The sequence below is a fragment of the Alligator mississippiensis genome, chromosome 10, assembly GCF_030867095.1.
Source record: "Alligator mississippiensis isolate rAllMis1 chromosome 10, rAllMis1, whole genome shotgun sequence".
NCBI classification, from domain to species: domain Eukaryota; kingdom Metazoa; phylum Chordata; order Crocodylia; family Alligatoridae; genus Alligator; species Alligator mississippiensis.
The window spans coordinates 35,569,637-35,585,730 of NC_081833.1; the positions used below are offsets into that span (position 1 = coordinate 35,569,637).

General features: G+C 47.6%; 1 protein-coding gene across 1 annotated transcript in view; it reads left to right on the top strand.

Moving 5' to 3' along the window:
- The window catches only part of CARMIL2 (capping protein regulator and myosin 1 linker 2), a 129,212-nt gene that overhangs the window by 20,329 nt on the left and 92,789 nt on the right, over positions 1-16,094 (top strand). Inside the window, exons 5-8 of the mRNA XM_059713291.1 lie at positions 5,117-5,238; positions 5,601-5,698; positions 6,971-7,041; positions 10,451-10,524. Coding sequence (XP_059569274.1) covers positions 5,117-5,238; positions 5,601-5,698; positions 6,971-7,041; positions 10,451-10,524 — 365 coding nt within the window. The remainder of the gene's footprint in view (positions 1-5,116; positions 5,239-5,600; positions 5,699-6,970; positions 7,042-10,450; positions 10,525-16,094) is intronic.

Below are 16,094 nucleotides of genomic sequence, written 5' to 3' on the forward strand. Positions count from 1 at the left end.
TGAGCTTTGTTTAACAGATCTGTACCACCAGGGTCACATCAACGTGTTTGATTCCCTAGGCTCCCTTATTCAGTCAAAGTAAATGCAATTGAACTATTGCCAGCTCTGCTGCTGACCTGCACTGTGACCTGGGAAGAGTCATGTTACATCCCTGGATCTGTTTCCCCATTTTAAAATGGGGGCAATATCTACTGAGCTTTAAGATCTACAGTGGTTGTTTACTACTTTTCCTCAGTGAACTAACAAAATCCTGTTATGGAAATACTAGAATTATCCTAGGGATAATTGCCTACAGGAGCCAGGAGAAAGATCTATAAATCTAGAATCACCCATAGTCACACTATGATAGGATAGGTCTGAGTCACAGAGTTGGCTTTGTTTGGATCGCCTAACATTATTTTCTATTGGAAAGCAAAATGCAGATTGATAAATGCTGCAATTCCATGTTTTACTTTTCAGTCCAGTGTATTAAATGCACTACCATATGTTGCAGATCACATCATTGTAAACATTCCAGCAGGAAAGATAATACAGTACAACAGTGGTTTTCAAACTTTTTTTTTCGTGGACCACATGAAAATTGCTGAGAGTCTTAGCAGACCACTTAATAAACTTGTTTTTTTGTTCTACAAATCAAAGCACACGACTCATATTTTAATATTGGTAACCTTACCTTACAAGTACAGATATTCTCAATTGTTCTGCAACCTTTCTGCGGACCACCTGACTGGAGCTCGGGGACTAGTGATGGTCCATGGACCACAGTTTGAGAACCTCTGCAGTACAAAATTTGACAAGTCCATTGCTTTCTTTCATATTTCAGTAATAATTCATGCTTTGTAGGGACCTGATGAATGCCAGGTGATAAACTGCACTTGGCCTACACAGTCAAATCCAAATTTAGCAGAAGGGAATTTAAAACTTTGTAAATCCTCTTATGGAGAAGGTTATGTATATGGCAAACCTAACTGTTAGGGTGACCCATAAAAATGCTGATATAGAAAATGCCATTCTGAGTATGAATTGTGTCAAAATTAAGACCACAGCCACTGTTAACCTGGATTTCTTATGTATTTGCTTAGTTGACTAACTTATATTTCTCTTGTCATTGAAAACTATAGCCTAGAACTGGAAATACAGTATCTGATGTTAGAAATTATGGAAACAGTCTGATTTTTTTTTTTTTTTTTAATTGTGCTAGAGCAGGGGTAGGCAACGTATTTTGGCCAGAGTGGTGAAAACCCCCACAATGCCTTGGGGCCGGCTGCAGTCGGGAGGCTACAAACAGCTGCTGCCCTCCCAGCCCTGGGCTCCGGGAAGGCAGCAGGTGCCAGCACCACACCTGTTGGGGCAGGGAGCGGGGAGGCAGCAGCTGTTTGTAGCCTCCCGGCTGCAGCTGGCCCCAGCTCTGGGTAGCTGCTGATAGTCACGGAGTCCAGGCTGCTCCCAGCAGGGCTTGCAACATCCCTGCTGTCTGCTGTGAGCAGCCCGGGCTCCTGGCTGTCAACAGCTACCCAGAACCTGGGCTGGCTGCAGCCGGGATGCTACAAACAGCTGCTGCCTCTCTGGCCCCAATGCGTGCCAAGGAAAATGGCCTCTTGTGCCACGCTTGGCATGCGTGCCGGGGGTTGCTAACCCCTGTGCTAGAGCATTGTGTGTGGAATATCAAGTGGGAAAATTTATTACAAGAATCAAAGGTTGAATTAAAGAAAAATTGCTAGGGATGATATGAAAAGCATTGTTATGCATGAAGGTATTCAGGAAGGAGGAGCTCAGGTGGATTGAAATGTGTTATGTAAGCTGGAAGATTGGCTTTAGTCAAATACAAGCCATAACACTGAGTACATGGATGACTTGGTGAATTCTTATTGTCCATGTTACCTGGGAGTTCAAACTAAACCTATTATTTTATCTGGTGTGAATCTCTGAAAAAAAATTAATTGGGCAATGTTCAGACATAGCCTGTGTAGGTGTAAATACAGTGACTTCATGGGAGCTGCCCCTCCAGGTCAGAAGTTGGCAAGGCAGTGGGGAAAAAATGGAGTTCACTTGTTTTATGGACTACCATGAGAGCTCACCTGGCATGGAATCTGCTGCCCATTTTTACCTTGTCAATGGTGATTTAGGATGGAGGTACCATTTGCAGTGCCATAATTAAGGCTGATTTGAGTTTTGTACTTTATCATTGATTAGAGTTAAAATTAAATTTAAAATGTGTCCTTTATAAATGTAGCATTCTGCACTTGACCTTTTCTCCCTTTGTTTTAAACTCTAATAACACAGACTGCATGGAGTGCCCCCATGCCTTTTAAAACAATATAATTTAGCTGAGATCACAAATACTAAAATGTCATCATCACATGGTTATGATATGATGTTAGTATAGCACATAGCTAAGGGTATTTCTGTCCTTAAGTTGTATACTTTTTGCACTTTATTGGGGTTGGTTTTCTTTAACTTCAACCTTAATGTGGAATTTCTTGGGTTTGTAATGCTTTCTTTTTCAACTAATTACACTATTGTTTATATAGTTACTTGAATTACTGATATTACTCTCAGCCTCAACTCCATTTGAACATAGTTTTCATCTATCATCATATGTAATAATGCTAAGACTTTTTCATACCTCTGTAAATTGTCTCTCTTAGCTTATGGCTTTTTTCATTTGCTCTCATTACTGAAATATCTGAGAATTTTTATAATTCATAGATTCATAGATGCTAGGGTTGGAAGGGACCTCAACAGATCATCGAGTCCAACCCCCTGCATAGGCAGGAAAGGGTGCTGGGTTCAGATGACCCCAGCTGGATGCTTATCTGACCTCCTCTTGAAGACCCCCAGGGTAGGGGAGAGCACCACCTCCCTTGGGAGCCCGTTCCAGACCCTGGCCACTCTAACTGTGAAGAAGTTCATCCTAATGTCCAATCTAAATCTGCTCTCTGCTAGCTTGTGGCCATTATTTCTTGTAACCCCCGGGGGTGCCTTGGTGAATAAAACCTCACCAATTCCCTTCTGTGCCCCCATGATGAACTTATAGGCAGCCACAAGGTTGCTTCTCAACCTTCTCTTGCAGAGGCTGAAGAGGTCCAGGTGCCCCAGTCTCTCCTCATAGGGCTTGGCCTACAAGCCCTTAACCATACATGTGGCCCTTCTCTGGACCCTCTCCAGGTTATCCACATCCCTCTTGAAGTGCGGCGCCCAAAACTGCACGCGGCATTCCAACTGCAGTCTGACCAGCGCCCAATAGAGGGGAAGTATCACTTCCTTGGATCTGTTTTTCATGCATCTGCTGCACGATAAAGTGCAATTAGCTTTTCTGATGACTTCGTCACGCTGCCGACTCATGTTCATCTTGGAGTCCACTAGGACTCCAAGATCCCTTTCCGCTTCTGTGCCACCCAGCAGGTCATTCCCTAGGCAGTAGGTATGCTGGACATTTTTCCTCCCTAGGTGCAGCACTTTGCATTTCTCCTTGTTGAATTGCATTCTGTTGTTTTCTGCCCATATGTCCAACCTGTCCAGGTCTGCTTGTAGTTGTTCCCTGCCCTCCGGCGTGTCCACTTCTCCCCACAGTTTTGTGTCATCCGCAAACTTGGACAGAGTACACTTCACTCCCTCTTCCAAGTCGCTGATGAAGATATTGAAGAGTATCGGTCCAAGGACCGAGCCCTGCGGGACCCCACTGCCCACACCCTTCCAGGTCGAAACCAACCCATCTACTACGACTCTCTGGGTATGACCCTCTAGCCAATTCGCCACCCACCAGACTGTGTAGTCATCCAAGTCACAGCCTCTTAACTTGTTCACCAGTATGGTGTGGGATACCGTATCGAAGGCCTTCCTGAAGTCTAAGTAAACGACATCAACCCCTACTCCTGCGTCCAGGCGTTTTGTAACCTGGTCATAAAAAGAGACTAGATTAGTCAGGCATGATCTACCTGCTACGAACCCGTGCTGGTTTCCCCTCAGCATTATTTTTCCTGCCGGGCTCTCGCAAATGTGAGCCTTGATAATTTTTTCGAAGACTTTGCCAAGGATGGAGGTGAGACTGACTGGCCTATAGTTGCCTGAGTCCTCCTTCCTCCCCTTCTTGAAAATGGGGACCACGTTGGACCTTTTCCAGTCCTCTGGGACCTGGCCCGTGTGCCACGAGTGTTCAAATATTACCGCCAGTGGCTGTGCAATGACGTCAGCCAGTGCCTTCAGTAACCTCAGATGGAGCTCATCTGGGCCTGCCGACTTAAAGGCATCCAGTTCCTCCAAGTGACTCTGCACCATCTCAGGGTCTATGCTTGGTAGTCTGGCGCCTTGCTGCTGCCTCTCTACAATCCCAGTGAAAGCCTTGTCCTGCCCCTCACTTAGGAACACTGAGGCAAAGAACTCGTTGAGGAGTTCAGCCTTGTCCCCCCTGTCCGTCACCAATTACTTCTGCCCATTTAGTAGGGGTCCTATTCCACCCTGGGCCTTCCTTTTACTCCCTATATATCTAAAAAACAATTTTTTGTTAGCCTTTACTTGGGATGCCATCCTCAGCTCCATGGTAGCTTTGGCCTGTCTAACTGCCTCCCTACAAGCGCGAGCAGAGGAGGAATACTCCTCTTTGGTAATCTCTCCCCGTTTCCACTTTTTATACGCTCCCCTTTTAGTCCGCAGGCTGCCCTGGATTTCTCTGGTCAGCCAAGGAAGCCTCCTGGCCCCTTTCCCTCTTTTTCCTCACATCGGGATTGTCTCCCTCTGTGCCTGAAGGATCATTTCCTTAAGGCACAGCCACCCTTCCTGGGCTCCCATCTCTTCAAAACTCCTACTCTGCAGTGCATCCTTGACTAATCACCTGAGTTCATTGAAATCAGCTTTCCTAAAGTCTAGCACTTTCACCCTACTAGTTACCTTACCCACTCGACGTCTTATGGTGAATTCTATTATTTGGTGATCACTGTCCCCCAGGTGACTACCAATCTGTAGGTCCCCTACCATATCATCCCCCATTACCAATACCAGGTCCAGTAAGGCATTCCCCCTAGTGGGAATGCCTAGTGATGACTTTCCTTTTGCTCACTTACCTTTTGCTCATTTCCTCAAATGTCATTTGTCTCTCACTTTTTTTTTGTCCCTACAGGTTGTCATAGAAACCGATACATCTTCTTATGCCTTTAGGCTGATGTCATTTGATGATTTGGAGCAGATTGTCATCCACGTCACCATGTCGCTTAAAAAGGTCTTTCCAGATTCTTCACCTGGGTAAGGCTAGTCCTTATACGTTTGCTCATCAGGGCCTGAGGTGTTTTACATACAGTGGGGCAGTCTGGTAGAGTGCTGCAGAAAGCCTCGCAATTCCCCTACTTAAGACCTACACTATCTTGCATACACACAATTTCAATTTGGAGGCAAATGGACATGTATTACTGTGTTCCTTCAGTATAATGGACTAGTCTTCACAAAGGGGCATAGGGAGTAACAAGGCAAATAAATCCAAAGGTTTCCTATTGAAACAAGCAGGGAGCTGTTTTCTGGGTCTGTATGTAGCATGAGCCACTACATGTGGTTGAAGACACTTTCTGCCTCTTGCCTTTTCTTTGCCTAACCTTGGGTTATTTTCTTAGGAAACTGCTCAAGAATTCTCCCCCCAATTTGTATGAGAGAATCCGAAAGACGACAGAATCCCTAGAGGAAATGCTGCAGAACAACCAAGGGCCTTGTGGTAAGCAACTTTTTTTTTGTGGACATGTATCAGAAGAAACCAAAAAATTCTATAAATAACCCTCTAAGATTGAAAGACTTGGGCCTAGCCAGGAGCTGTATGGTGTCAGCCTCTGCGCAAATATAAGACATGACACATAATGCACGTAAAGTATATGTTGTTGGCACAAGTTAATATAATTCCAATCCCAAGATCTCAGAAAGACCGTGGGCTAGTGGAGGGTATAGGAAGGTGGACTGAATGGACTCTCTTTTTCTAGCCATTGTCATAGGCTGGAGAACATGTATAAATACTATTGGTACCAGCTGTGGAGGCATTTCTTCTTATGTACTTAACTTCATTCACATGAGTAGTCCCTTTGAAGTCACGTGTGCATATAAGGCAGAAGTCTTGTGGAAAACAGTTGTAGGTAATAATGCATGTGATGGCAGTGTAACTGTGGGGTGGAGGGGAAGCAGTCCTGGGCCTTTGTGAGGGTGGGACATAAAACTAGCTGCCCTGCTACACTTCTGGCATGTGATAAGATTGTCTTATGCTGTATATGCATAAAGGGGCAATTTAAAGTTTGCTGAGTCACCCTAATTCTGGTACTTCCTACATTTTTATGGCTCAGGTTTGCAGTTCTAACATAGATTAAGTATAGCTTTTTGTATGTTTTAGTACATGTATATAACACTGATTTAAAAAAAAAAAAGATTTAAAAAAGGTAAATGATAATGTTATGATCCAAGCATCCTCCTTTAATAAAAGAGTTTTGGCCTGAGAAAGTTGTGTTATATGTGATATCTTGGTCCATGTTCCTTCTTTCACTGAGAGTATGTGTGTAGTGTTTTCATATCACTCTTGAGAGGAGTGCTGAGAAGCACAGTCCTGCCCACTTCTTCCTTCTCCACACACCCCAGACCCAGAAAGGAGGCGGGGAAGTATCAATGAGAGTGTCGCTGTCTGCCCTGCTGCTCCTCAAGAACTGGCATGCTTGAGAGTGGCAGTGGAGGCCTTCTTAGGAGCAGGCTTCGTTGTCCCCACTCCAGGTCTGGAATGTGCAGAGTGAGCGCGGCCAGGCAGACCATGTTTCTCAGGGCATATTCCTCTGTCTAGGAAGCTGGGAAAGTGGAATACATGCACACCGAAGGAGTCAATATCAGACAGGGAGAGGTTCTCAAGTCCTGATTCGGGATTAGTTGGGGAAAGGCCTTATATGTCCTTTCTCCTGGCTTTCCACCAGGGGCTTCTGATAATCTTTCTGTTGTCAATGTCGTCTTCCATTCATAGGTGGGTTTTCGGAGACGTATGCTGCTTTATGTGATTACAACGGCTTTGCCTTCAGGGAGGAGATCCAGTGGGTAAGCTTGTATGAAGAGTTGAAAGGAACCGTAGGATATTTATCAGTTAGCTTGTTCCAGGTGCCTTGAATGAAGTAATACATGCAATTTCTTCAATTGTTTCTAAATATTCCTTTGGGTCATCAGCACTCAGTGGCTTCTTGCTGGCAGGCTTTGCAAAGAGGCCAGGGGCTGACTTCGTCTTGGAGAGCCACCACCATCTTCTTCCCTTTGAGGTCATTTCCTAGAGTTAAAGCAAATTAGTGGAGACTTGAAGTGTTGGTGTGAGGAAGCCTATTCAGCTGCTGTCTGTGTGGCATTTGATCAATGTTTAATGGGGAGTCTTCGGTCTCGAGGGCTAAATATCTGGCACATGATGCTAGCACTGAATTCACTGAGAAAGAGGGAGAAGTGATTGTTGATGGTCTATGCCAGTCCTGCCTGGTCAGTTACTAGGTATATGGCCTGATGCTGTAGGGCTTGACCCTGCACTTGCTTACACCTGTGCTGTCCTGTACTGTGGCTCTCACTGGGGTAACAAAGAAAACAGCTCTTTCCTGAAGTTCTGTGAAAGGTGCTTCTGGTTACCTGATATCGTAGTGGCCTTCTGTGTGCACAGAACAGCAGTTTTCGAATTTCTTTGGACATGCACCCTTTTGCCTGAAAAATATTGCTGCTCATGCATGTTCACTGATGTCCATGTGCAGTAGTACCATTACTAACTGCATGTTGACCAATCAAAATCTCCACCACCATTGTTAAAATTTAGGCATATGCCTTTGGCAAAGTGCTGCACACCCCAGGGGGTACACGTACCTTAGTTTGAAAACTGCTGCTGTAGAGCTAACAGGGAAGGTTGGGCTCTGCTAGAGCTTTTCCAAGTATACAGCACAGAGTGTGAAATGGCAAATAGGCTGGTTGCTCCTGCACAGTCCCCACCTGATGATAAAGTGAGTGCTGGGTTCTCAGGAGAGGAGCTGTCCATTAGCCTTTTGGCAGGGCTTGTCCTGGCCCTTGTGGCCTGGCAGACTACAAGAAAACTACTGGGGGGGTGGGGACGACCCACCCCTCAAGGAATGCCCTCCTTCTTTGAGGCAGAGTCAGTGCTCTCCCATTACCCCACTCCTCTATTTATGTCCCCCTTCCCTCCTTTCTCCAGAGCGCTGAGCTATAGCTTACCCACTCCCTTGTTCTTCTGTTGCTGGGGGAGGCTGGTTATATTAACTCCTTTGGAAACATATGTGGTTCTGCTGACTGTGACAGCTCCTTGCATGGTTTTGGCATGTAGCTGGGATGTGGGATAGATTGGTCCCTGGTCCAAGTAAGATAGGGAAGGAACTTGTGAGGTTCTGGGTCTCACATCTCTTTTGTTTTGCCCTTTGCAGAAAAGGAACATTTTTGATATCCTGAAAACTTACTTGGAATGGGAAACCCATCTCCAACCTAGCACTACCCACAACGCTTCAAAGCTATTAACATCCAGCTGGGTGGGTCAGAGCTGTGATGAGAGTTAGTCTTACTTGTCTACCTGCTCTCATCCCAGCAAAGCTCAGGAATCCACAGTGAAAGCAGTCAAGCTACAACAAGATTGGACTCCTTGACCTGGGCTGGATAAACTCAATGCAGTCAGCAATTTGCTCTGGGCACTAGATGGGTGACTTATGGCTTTTCTGTTAATGTATGGGACGTCCATTGTGGACTTAGCATTGGTAGTTCTCCTCACCCATGATGTTTCTTTTTTCTGCTGGCTGTTTTTTCATGGGATGGCTGGTGATGGGCGTATCTCCTGGGAAGTATTATGCCTTCTCACCTGCTAAATCCTCTCCTAGAAAGCCCACCACATACTCCAGCCATGCACAGGAGCTCTGCCTCATACTCTCCTCTGGCTTATAAATAAGCCGTATTTGTTCTGTTTGCTTTCCTTTTCCTATAAGCATTAACTTCTGCTCTGGATGAGGTGATCACAGAGAGCTTGCTCCAGTGGCAAGCCTGCAGCCAGGCTGACAGCTCTGCTGCCCCCAGATCATTCGGGGAAGGACCACCTTGCAGTGAAGTTCCTAATCCAGTTTCATAGTTTCTAGGGGTTGGAAGGGACCTGAACAGATCATCAAGTTTGACCTCCTGCCCTGGGCAGGAACGAGTTCTGGGATCATAATACCCCAACCAGATATCTATCCACCCTTCTCTTGAAGACCCCCAAGGTAAGGGAGAGCACCACCTCCTTTGGGAGCCCCTTCCAGAGCCTGGCAGCCCAAACCATAAAGTAATGCCTCCTGATATCAAGCCTGAACCTACTCTCAATCAATTTGTTGCTGTTATTCTTGTTATCCCACGTGGTGCCCAGGGGAACAAAGCCTCACTTATTTTCCCCTGGTCCCTTCTAGTGAGTTTATAGATGGCCACCAGATCCCCTTTCAGTCTTCTCTTGTGGAGGCTGAATAGATTCAGGCCCTTTAGTCTATCTTCGTAGGGCCTGGCCTGCTGCCCCCTGACCATGCGAGTGGCCCTCCTCTGGACCCTCTCAATGCTAGCCACATCCCTCTTGAAATGTGGCACCCAGAACTGGACCCAACTGTGGCCTGACCAGTGCCATATAGAGGGGAAGGATCACCTCCCTGGACCTGCTTGTGATGCATCTGTAGATGCACAACAACGTATGGTTAGCCTTACTAACTGCTTCCTCACATTGGCAGCTCATGTCCATCCTGGAGTCAACCATGACTCCAAAATCCCTTTCAGCCACTGTGTTGTTGAGAAGGGTGTTCCCCAGCCTATAGGTATGTTGCAGGTTCCTTCTCCCTAGATGCAGCACCTTGTACTTGTCTGCGTTGAATTCCATCCTATTCTCATCTGCCCACCTCTGTAACCTGTCTAGATCTAGTTGGATTCTGTCCCTCCCCTCCCGTGTGCCCACTTCTCCCCACATCTTTGTGCCATCAGTGAATTTGGACAGAGTGCTTTGCACGTCCACCTCCAAGTCGCTGATAAAGGTGTTGAATAGCATAGGCCCAAGGACCGAGCCTTGGGGAACTCCACTGCCCACATCCCTCCAGGTTGAAAATTACTTGTCTACCACCACTCTCTGGGTGCAACCATTGAGCCAATTTGCCACCCATCTTACTGTGTAGGCATCAGTGCCACAGTCACCTAGTTTTTATGAGAATGAGGTGAGAAAGAGTGTCAAAAGCCTTCTTGAAGTCCAGGTAGACAACATCCACCTCAGCGCCTGCATCCAAGCACTTTGTGACCTGGATGGTGACCATTTATCTAGGCGGATGTTGGAAATGTTCCTTCTTCATTAGCTTGCTATGTCTTGTGAATGCAGACAATTTAAAACTGACTGTGTGGTCGTTCTCCACTGTAAGCCCATTGAGTAGTGTAGATGAAAGGAACTTCTCTGTGATAATGTGCCGATTTGTCTTTCTGGCAGGATGTGGACAATATTTACAACAGCCAAGACTGCCGAGAGTTCAACCTGTTGGACTTTAGCCACCTTGAGAGCAGGTAAGCCTTCATGTAATTCTGTCATCAGATAAGATTACTCGAGATGGAGAGGGGTGGCAAACTACATTTTGCCTATAGCCACCCAGAAAATATCTCTAGACATAGAGGCCTGGTCCATTTCTGGCTAAACCTTACTGCAAGGGAGTATTTAAAGTGAACTGTGCTCTGAAAAGTGACACTAATGGCCTCTTCATGCTCTCTGGACTGGCTTCTATGTGGATCAGAATCAGGCCTACTGGTTTTAGTGACCGAGGGCAAGCTTATGCACAAACTGGCACCAAAATAAGGGAAGCAGTTTTAGTTCCCACCTTTTATTTCAGGTTAACTTAATCTATCTGAAATCCTTTTTTTTCTCTTTTGCTAACAGGCTCAGTTAAAACAAGGGTGAAGTTATATGTTACACTGAGACCATACTAAGGGCACTTAAAATACAAGAATCTGCATGTTAATGAGTGATAACTTTGCTAAGTGCCTTCTGAGCAGCTCAGAGTTACACCACTTCAGGCAAGTGTTAACTCTGGGCTGTGCTACCTACCTCATGTTAGAGTAACTTCAGCCTGCTCTACAGAGAGAAAACAAGCAATCTTTAGTCCTCCAGTATCCCAGGATGCTCCATTCCTGCTCCCCTGCCCTCTGAGTGGGGATGGAACCCAGGTGTCTTGGCTTCTAGCCATGCCCCTGCTCACCAGCCCTCTAGTGGCAAGTCAGAGCTCTGAGGCAAGAAATGGTATTAATCATTATCATGCAACTGCTCACAGCACAATCTAACCTCAACGTCGCTTAACATTCCACAGATTTAGTATGGTCTAAGTGTAAAGTGTAACTTTACCCTAAGACACTCCAGAATGAAGGTGTGCATGCACAGAACTGCACCAGATAACATCAATGAATTGCAACTGATTTAGCTATTTTGATTCAGGTGGTTTCTGCTTTTCCTCCTGGGGTGCCCTGCAGAACTATAACTTAACCAGTGGCCAGGTGTTTAGAGCACTGTGCTGGGGAGATGCAGGTTCAAACCCACTCTACGGGTGGAGGCTAGAACCTGCATCTTCTGCTTCCTGCAGTGCCTTAACTACTAGGTTGCTGGAGTAAAACATATGTGATCCTCTCCTGATTTTTGTCAGGCTACAGTTTTGAGATATATGCTTGGGTACATGTGTACAGAGTCGTGTACCTGCTGGGACAGGAAGCAGCCTACTGCTCATACTCAATAACCACCTGAACACTTTTGTACCCATGCTGCACATAGAATGGGATAAATAACTAGGCATAAGTGCTAAAAATCGTGGTTATGTGGCTGGGTAATTACCATTTGGGTGAGTATGGAAAAATAAGATTCTGCCCATGTGCTCAACATCCCTCCCCCTTCCCACATGACAGGGACCTAGAACTGGCCTTCACTTCTTGGGCTGTCCTTCACTGCCCATTGTGACACTGGGGATGTGTTTTTTTTCCTGCTACAGTTTTGAGATTTATACTCAGGTAGACATGCACAGAGCTGCATACCTGCCAAGCCAGAGTGCTACCTACTCATCATCTACAGTGACAACATATGTGCCATAGGGGTCAGACCCTTTGGTCCATCTAGCCCAGTATCCTGTCTCCAACAGGGCAGAAGTGGATGCTGCACAGTGGGAGCATCAAACTGGGTATTTCTAGAGTGACCTACTTAACTCCCTTCCTGGCATCTACAAGTGATTGGGCTAGAGATGCCAGAGGAAACATCTCTAGCCATTCTGTTCAACAACTATTCATAGATCAATAACCATGAATGTATCCAGTCCCTTTGTGAACCTGCCTATGCTATCTGTCTCCATCACCTCCTGTGACAACAAATTCCATAAATTAACTGTGTGTTGCATAAAAAATACTTTATCTTGTTTGTTTTAGACCTGTCACTTCTAACTGCAGCGGGTGCTCCCTATTTTTAGTATTCTGGGATTTGGTGAACAATAGTTCCCTGTTCATTTGGTCCATAACAATCATGATTTTATAGACCTTTGTTATGTCCCCTCTTAGTCTTCTCTTTTTGAAACTGAAGAGTCCTAGCTTTTTTTAGTCTTTTCTGGTATGACAACTGCTCCAGGCACCTGTTCATTTTGGCTGCCCTTCTCTATCACTTTCCTAATTCTACTACGTCCTTTTTTGATATGGGGACCAGAACTGCACACAGTATTCAAGATATGGGCTTACCATAGATTTGTTGGAATGGCATGATGATGTTCTCTGCTTTGTTTTCAATTCCCTTCTTAATGGGTACATCTACATGTACAATTAGTGTACATGAATAAAGTTCAGAACTTATCACTCTGGAGTTTTTTGCTCCTGGATGCTATTTGAAGGTGCTCCATGGAGCAATTAATTCCAGAGCAATCAGCTCCAGCATTTATTCATGTGCAGTATGTGGAGCCTCGTCAGAGCAGCCCTGGCTAGCAGGGGACCCTGAGGGTCAGCCTGCCAGCCCAGGGCTGCTCTGACTGGGCTTAATGTGCTGCAGACCAGCTGGCTGGGGCACAAAGGTGCTCTAGCGTTGGGGGTAGCCAGCAGGCAGCCCCTCACATTGAAGCACCCTTGTGCTCCAGCCAGCTGGGTCAGTGTCAACACGTGCTCTGTTGTGCATGAAAAAACTCCACAGCAGAGTAGTACTTTTATTTACAAGGGTTTATTAGTTTCCTTTGCCCTAACAGGGGTGCGCATGTAGACATTGAGACATTTACTGCAGAGCTAATTAGTCAGCTCTTTTATTGACTTTTTTAGTTGCTGCTGCATACCAAGCTGATATTTTTTAGGAACTATCTACAGTGACTTCAAAGTCCCTTTCCTGAGTCATAAAACCTAGTTCAGAATCCAGTACTGTGTATACATAGTTAAGGTTATTTTCCCCAGTACATTACCTTGTACTTCTTGACATTGAAGTTCAGTGGCCATTTTTTGCCAACTCACTTAGCTTGGTGAGATCTTTCTGCAGCTCCTGTATGTCAGCTTGGGACTTGACTACCTGGAATAATTTGGTACCATCTGCAAGCCTAGAGATTTTACTGTGCATCCCCATTTCCAGATCATTAATGAAAATGTTGAACAAAATAGGGCCTAGAACAAATCCTTGCAAGACCCCACTTTTGGTGGGGTTGGAGGGCCAGGACTTGGGGACTGTCCAGGAGTGTGCGTGTAGGTGTGGATGGATGGGTGCATGTGTGGTGGTGGTGGGGGGGGTGCCTGCTGGCACTGGGGAAAAGTGGTCAGGCACTAAGGCTGCATCAGGGCGGGGTGGGGGAGGGGGGAAGGGGAGGCGCCTGCCTCTCTAGTGGGGGAAGGGGATGGCAGGAGGATTTTTTGGGGGCAGTGGGGAGCTGCATGGCTGGGCCGGCAGCATCGGGGCCAATGCCTGTACTTGCAGGGGTGGGGTGACCAGGAGACGTTGCTTGGGGGGTGGGTGGGGCTGTGACTAGACTGCCTGGCATGGTGCAGGAGCCTTAGCTCAGGTCTGAGGGTGCCACAGGCCTTCCCTTCTCTTCCCTCCAGCCTGTGCCAGGGCTAGACTCACTCACTGCTGTAGCCATCCCACTCCAGCCCAAGTGGGGTGGGGGGCAGTTAGCCCCCCCACCCCCCTCCCAGCAGGGCTGAGGGGGACAGGGAGCTGTGGGTTGGGAGTGAAGGGTACCAGCATGGCCTAGGGGGGCAAGGGACTGTGGGTCGGGAGTGAGGGCATCAGGTAGGAATTTTACCCTATGGTTAAATTGGTGTGGACTGTGTGGGGGGTTTGCCATCTTCTATAGTGGGGAGGCATAGTTCTCTTCTTTGGATCTCTCCAGCGTATTTTAACAAGCCTTGCAGCAGCAAGACATTGGTCGCCATGGTCCCTCTGCTTTAGCTGTGGCAGGTTAGGGTGGTGTGTCTTGTGTTGTGTCAGGGTTGACTGTGTAGTTTAGCTAATAGGATAGACAATAGATTTGCATAGGACAGTTTGGATAGTGCTGATCCTGCCTCAGGCAGGGGGTTAGACTAGATGAACTCTAAAGGTCTTTTCTAACCCTACTTTTCTATGATTCTATGAGTGACAAGCCATAGTGGGCGTGTCCAGACAAGCACACATGTGCCTCTTACAGCATCTCAAAGCCCATTGAGATATTGCAAGAGGCACGTGTAGGAACAAAAAAAATGTTCCCCGACTGCAAATTTGCAGCGTGGGGGCAAAATTAGACCCCTGGATATCCAGGGGGCAAAAAATACCCCAGGCAAAAAAAGCGGGGCAGGCAACTGGAGGCTCAGGTCCTTCACAGAGACGCTCTGGTAACCAGCCAGAGCATTGCTGTGGCTGGCCCTTGCCCCAGTGTTGAAGCACGCTGCTTGCCCGTGCAAGGCAGGCAGCATGTCAGCCACAGGAAGCTGGACCTGGGCTCCATGCTGGTAAGCAGGGGGTGGGGAGGGCTGGAGGAGGGGGGAGGGGACCATGGGGGGACCCATCCCCCACCCATTCTTTGAGCCCCCCAGATCACTGCCCCACCTGGCCCCATCCCTTGCCAGCTCCTGTAGCCTCCCCGCTCGCTGACGCACCCGGTCCCATCCCTCGTGACACAAGTGCCCTGGGGCGCAGCACTGGAAGCATCATAGGTCCCCCAGCATATAGAAAACCCTCACCAGGGCCCCCTGAAAAGAAATCATGAGGTACCCCTCAGCCTCTAGCCACATTCCTGCCGCCAGCTGGATCGTAACGTGGTGATTGAAGGAATGCATGTGGCAGAGCCTGGGGTCTTGCCCCAGCGAGAAGGCCAACACCAGGGAGATGATCCTCCCCAGGGTTTGGAGCTAGACCACCACCCCTCAGGTGCTGGTGGTCTAGGCTTGGGGGCAAGGCCCTTGCCCTTGTCACCCCCAGCTGCGGAGGAGGCTGAAGAGGAGCCCTTCCCATTGCCCTTGCCCTTGGCCCCTGATGGTGGAGAAGGGGGCTCGGGAACCCCTCGGGGGGGGGGGGCAGGCTGGCTAGGGGAGACTCCCTGGCCCTGTTGGCTCCCTGCCGGAGTCCTGCCTGCCCCTGCAGCAGAGGTTGCAGGCTTCTCCACCCCCAAAAGGAGGTTGGTTGGACTCTGCCTCTGGGGTGGGGCCTGAAGGGGCATGCATCCCCTTGGGGGCTTGGCTGGGATCTACCCCCAAAGTGGGGGCTGCAGGAAGCTCTGTGGGGGTATCTGTCCTTCCCCACTCCCCTGAAGGTTCCTGCCCTGCCATTGCTTCACATCAGGGAGGGGAAAATAATAACGAAAACTGAAATATACAGTGGGGCTGGTGAATCTAATAGGGGCAGATTGGAGTTGTGGGGGAAGTAGGGGGTGGGGGAAGGGGGCTGAAGATCACTGAACTACAGCTCCGTAGGAATAAAAAACCAGGAGGGCTATGCTTCGGGAATGTAGGGGACGGGGGGGAACGCACATGGGCAAAAAACACACAAGGAAGGCTGCTGAGGCAGATGTAAAAGATCAGTCCAGGAGCCCCTCAGGCTTCCAGCCAGGCACTCAGCAGCAGAGCAATAGGTGTGAAAACAAACCAGGATCAGATGTGGGGAGGGCAGGAGCAAT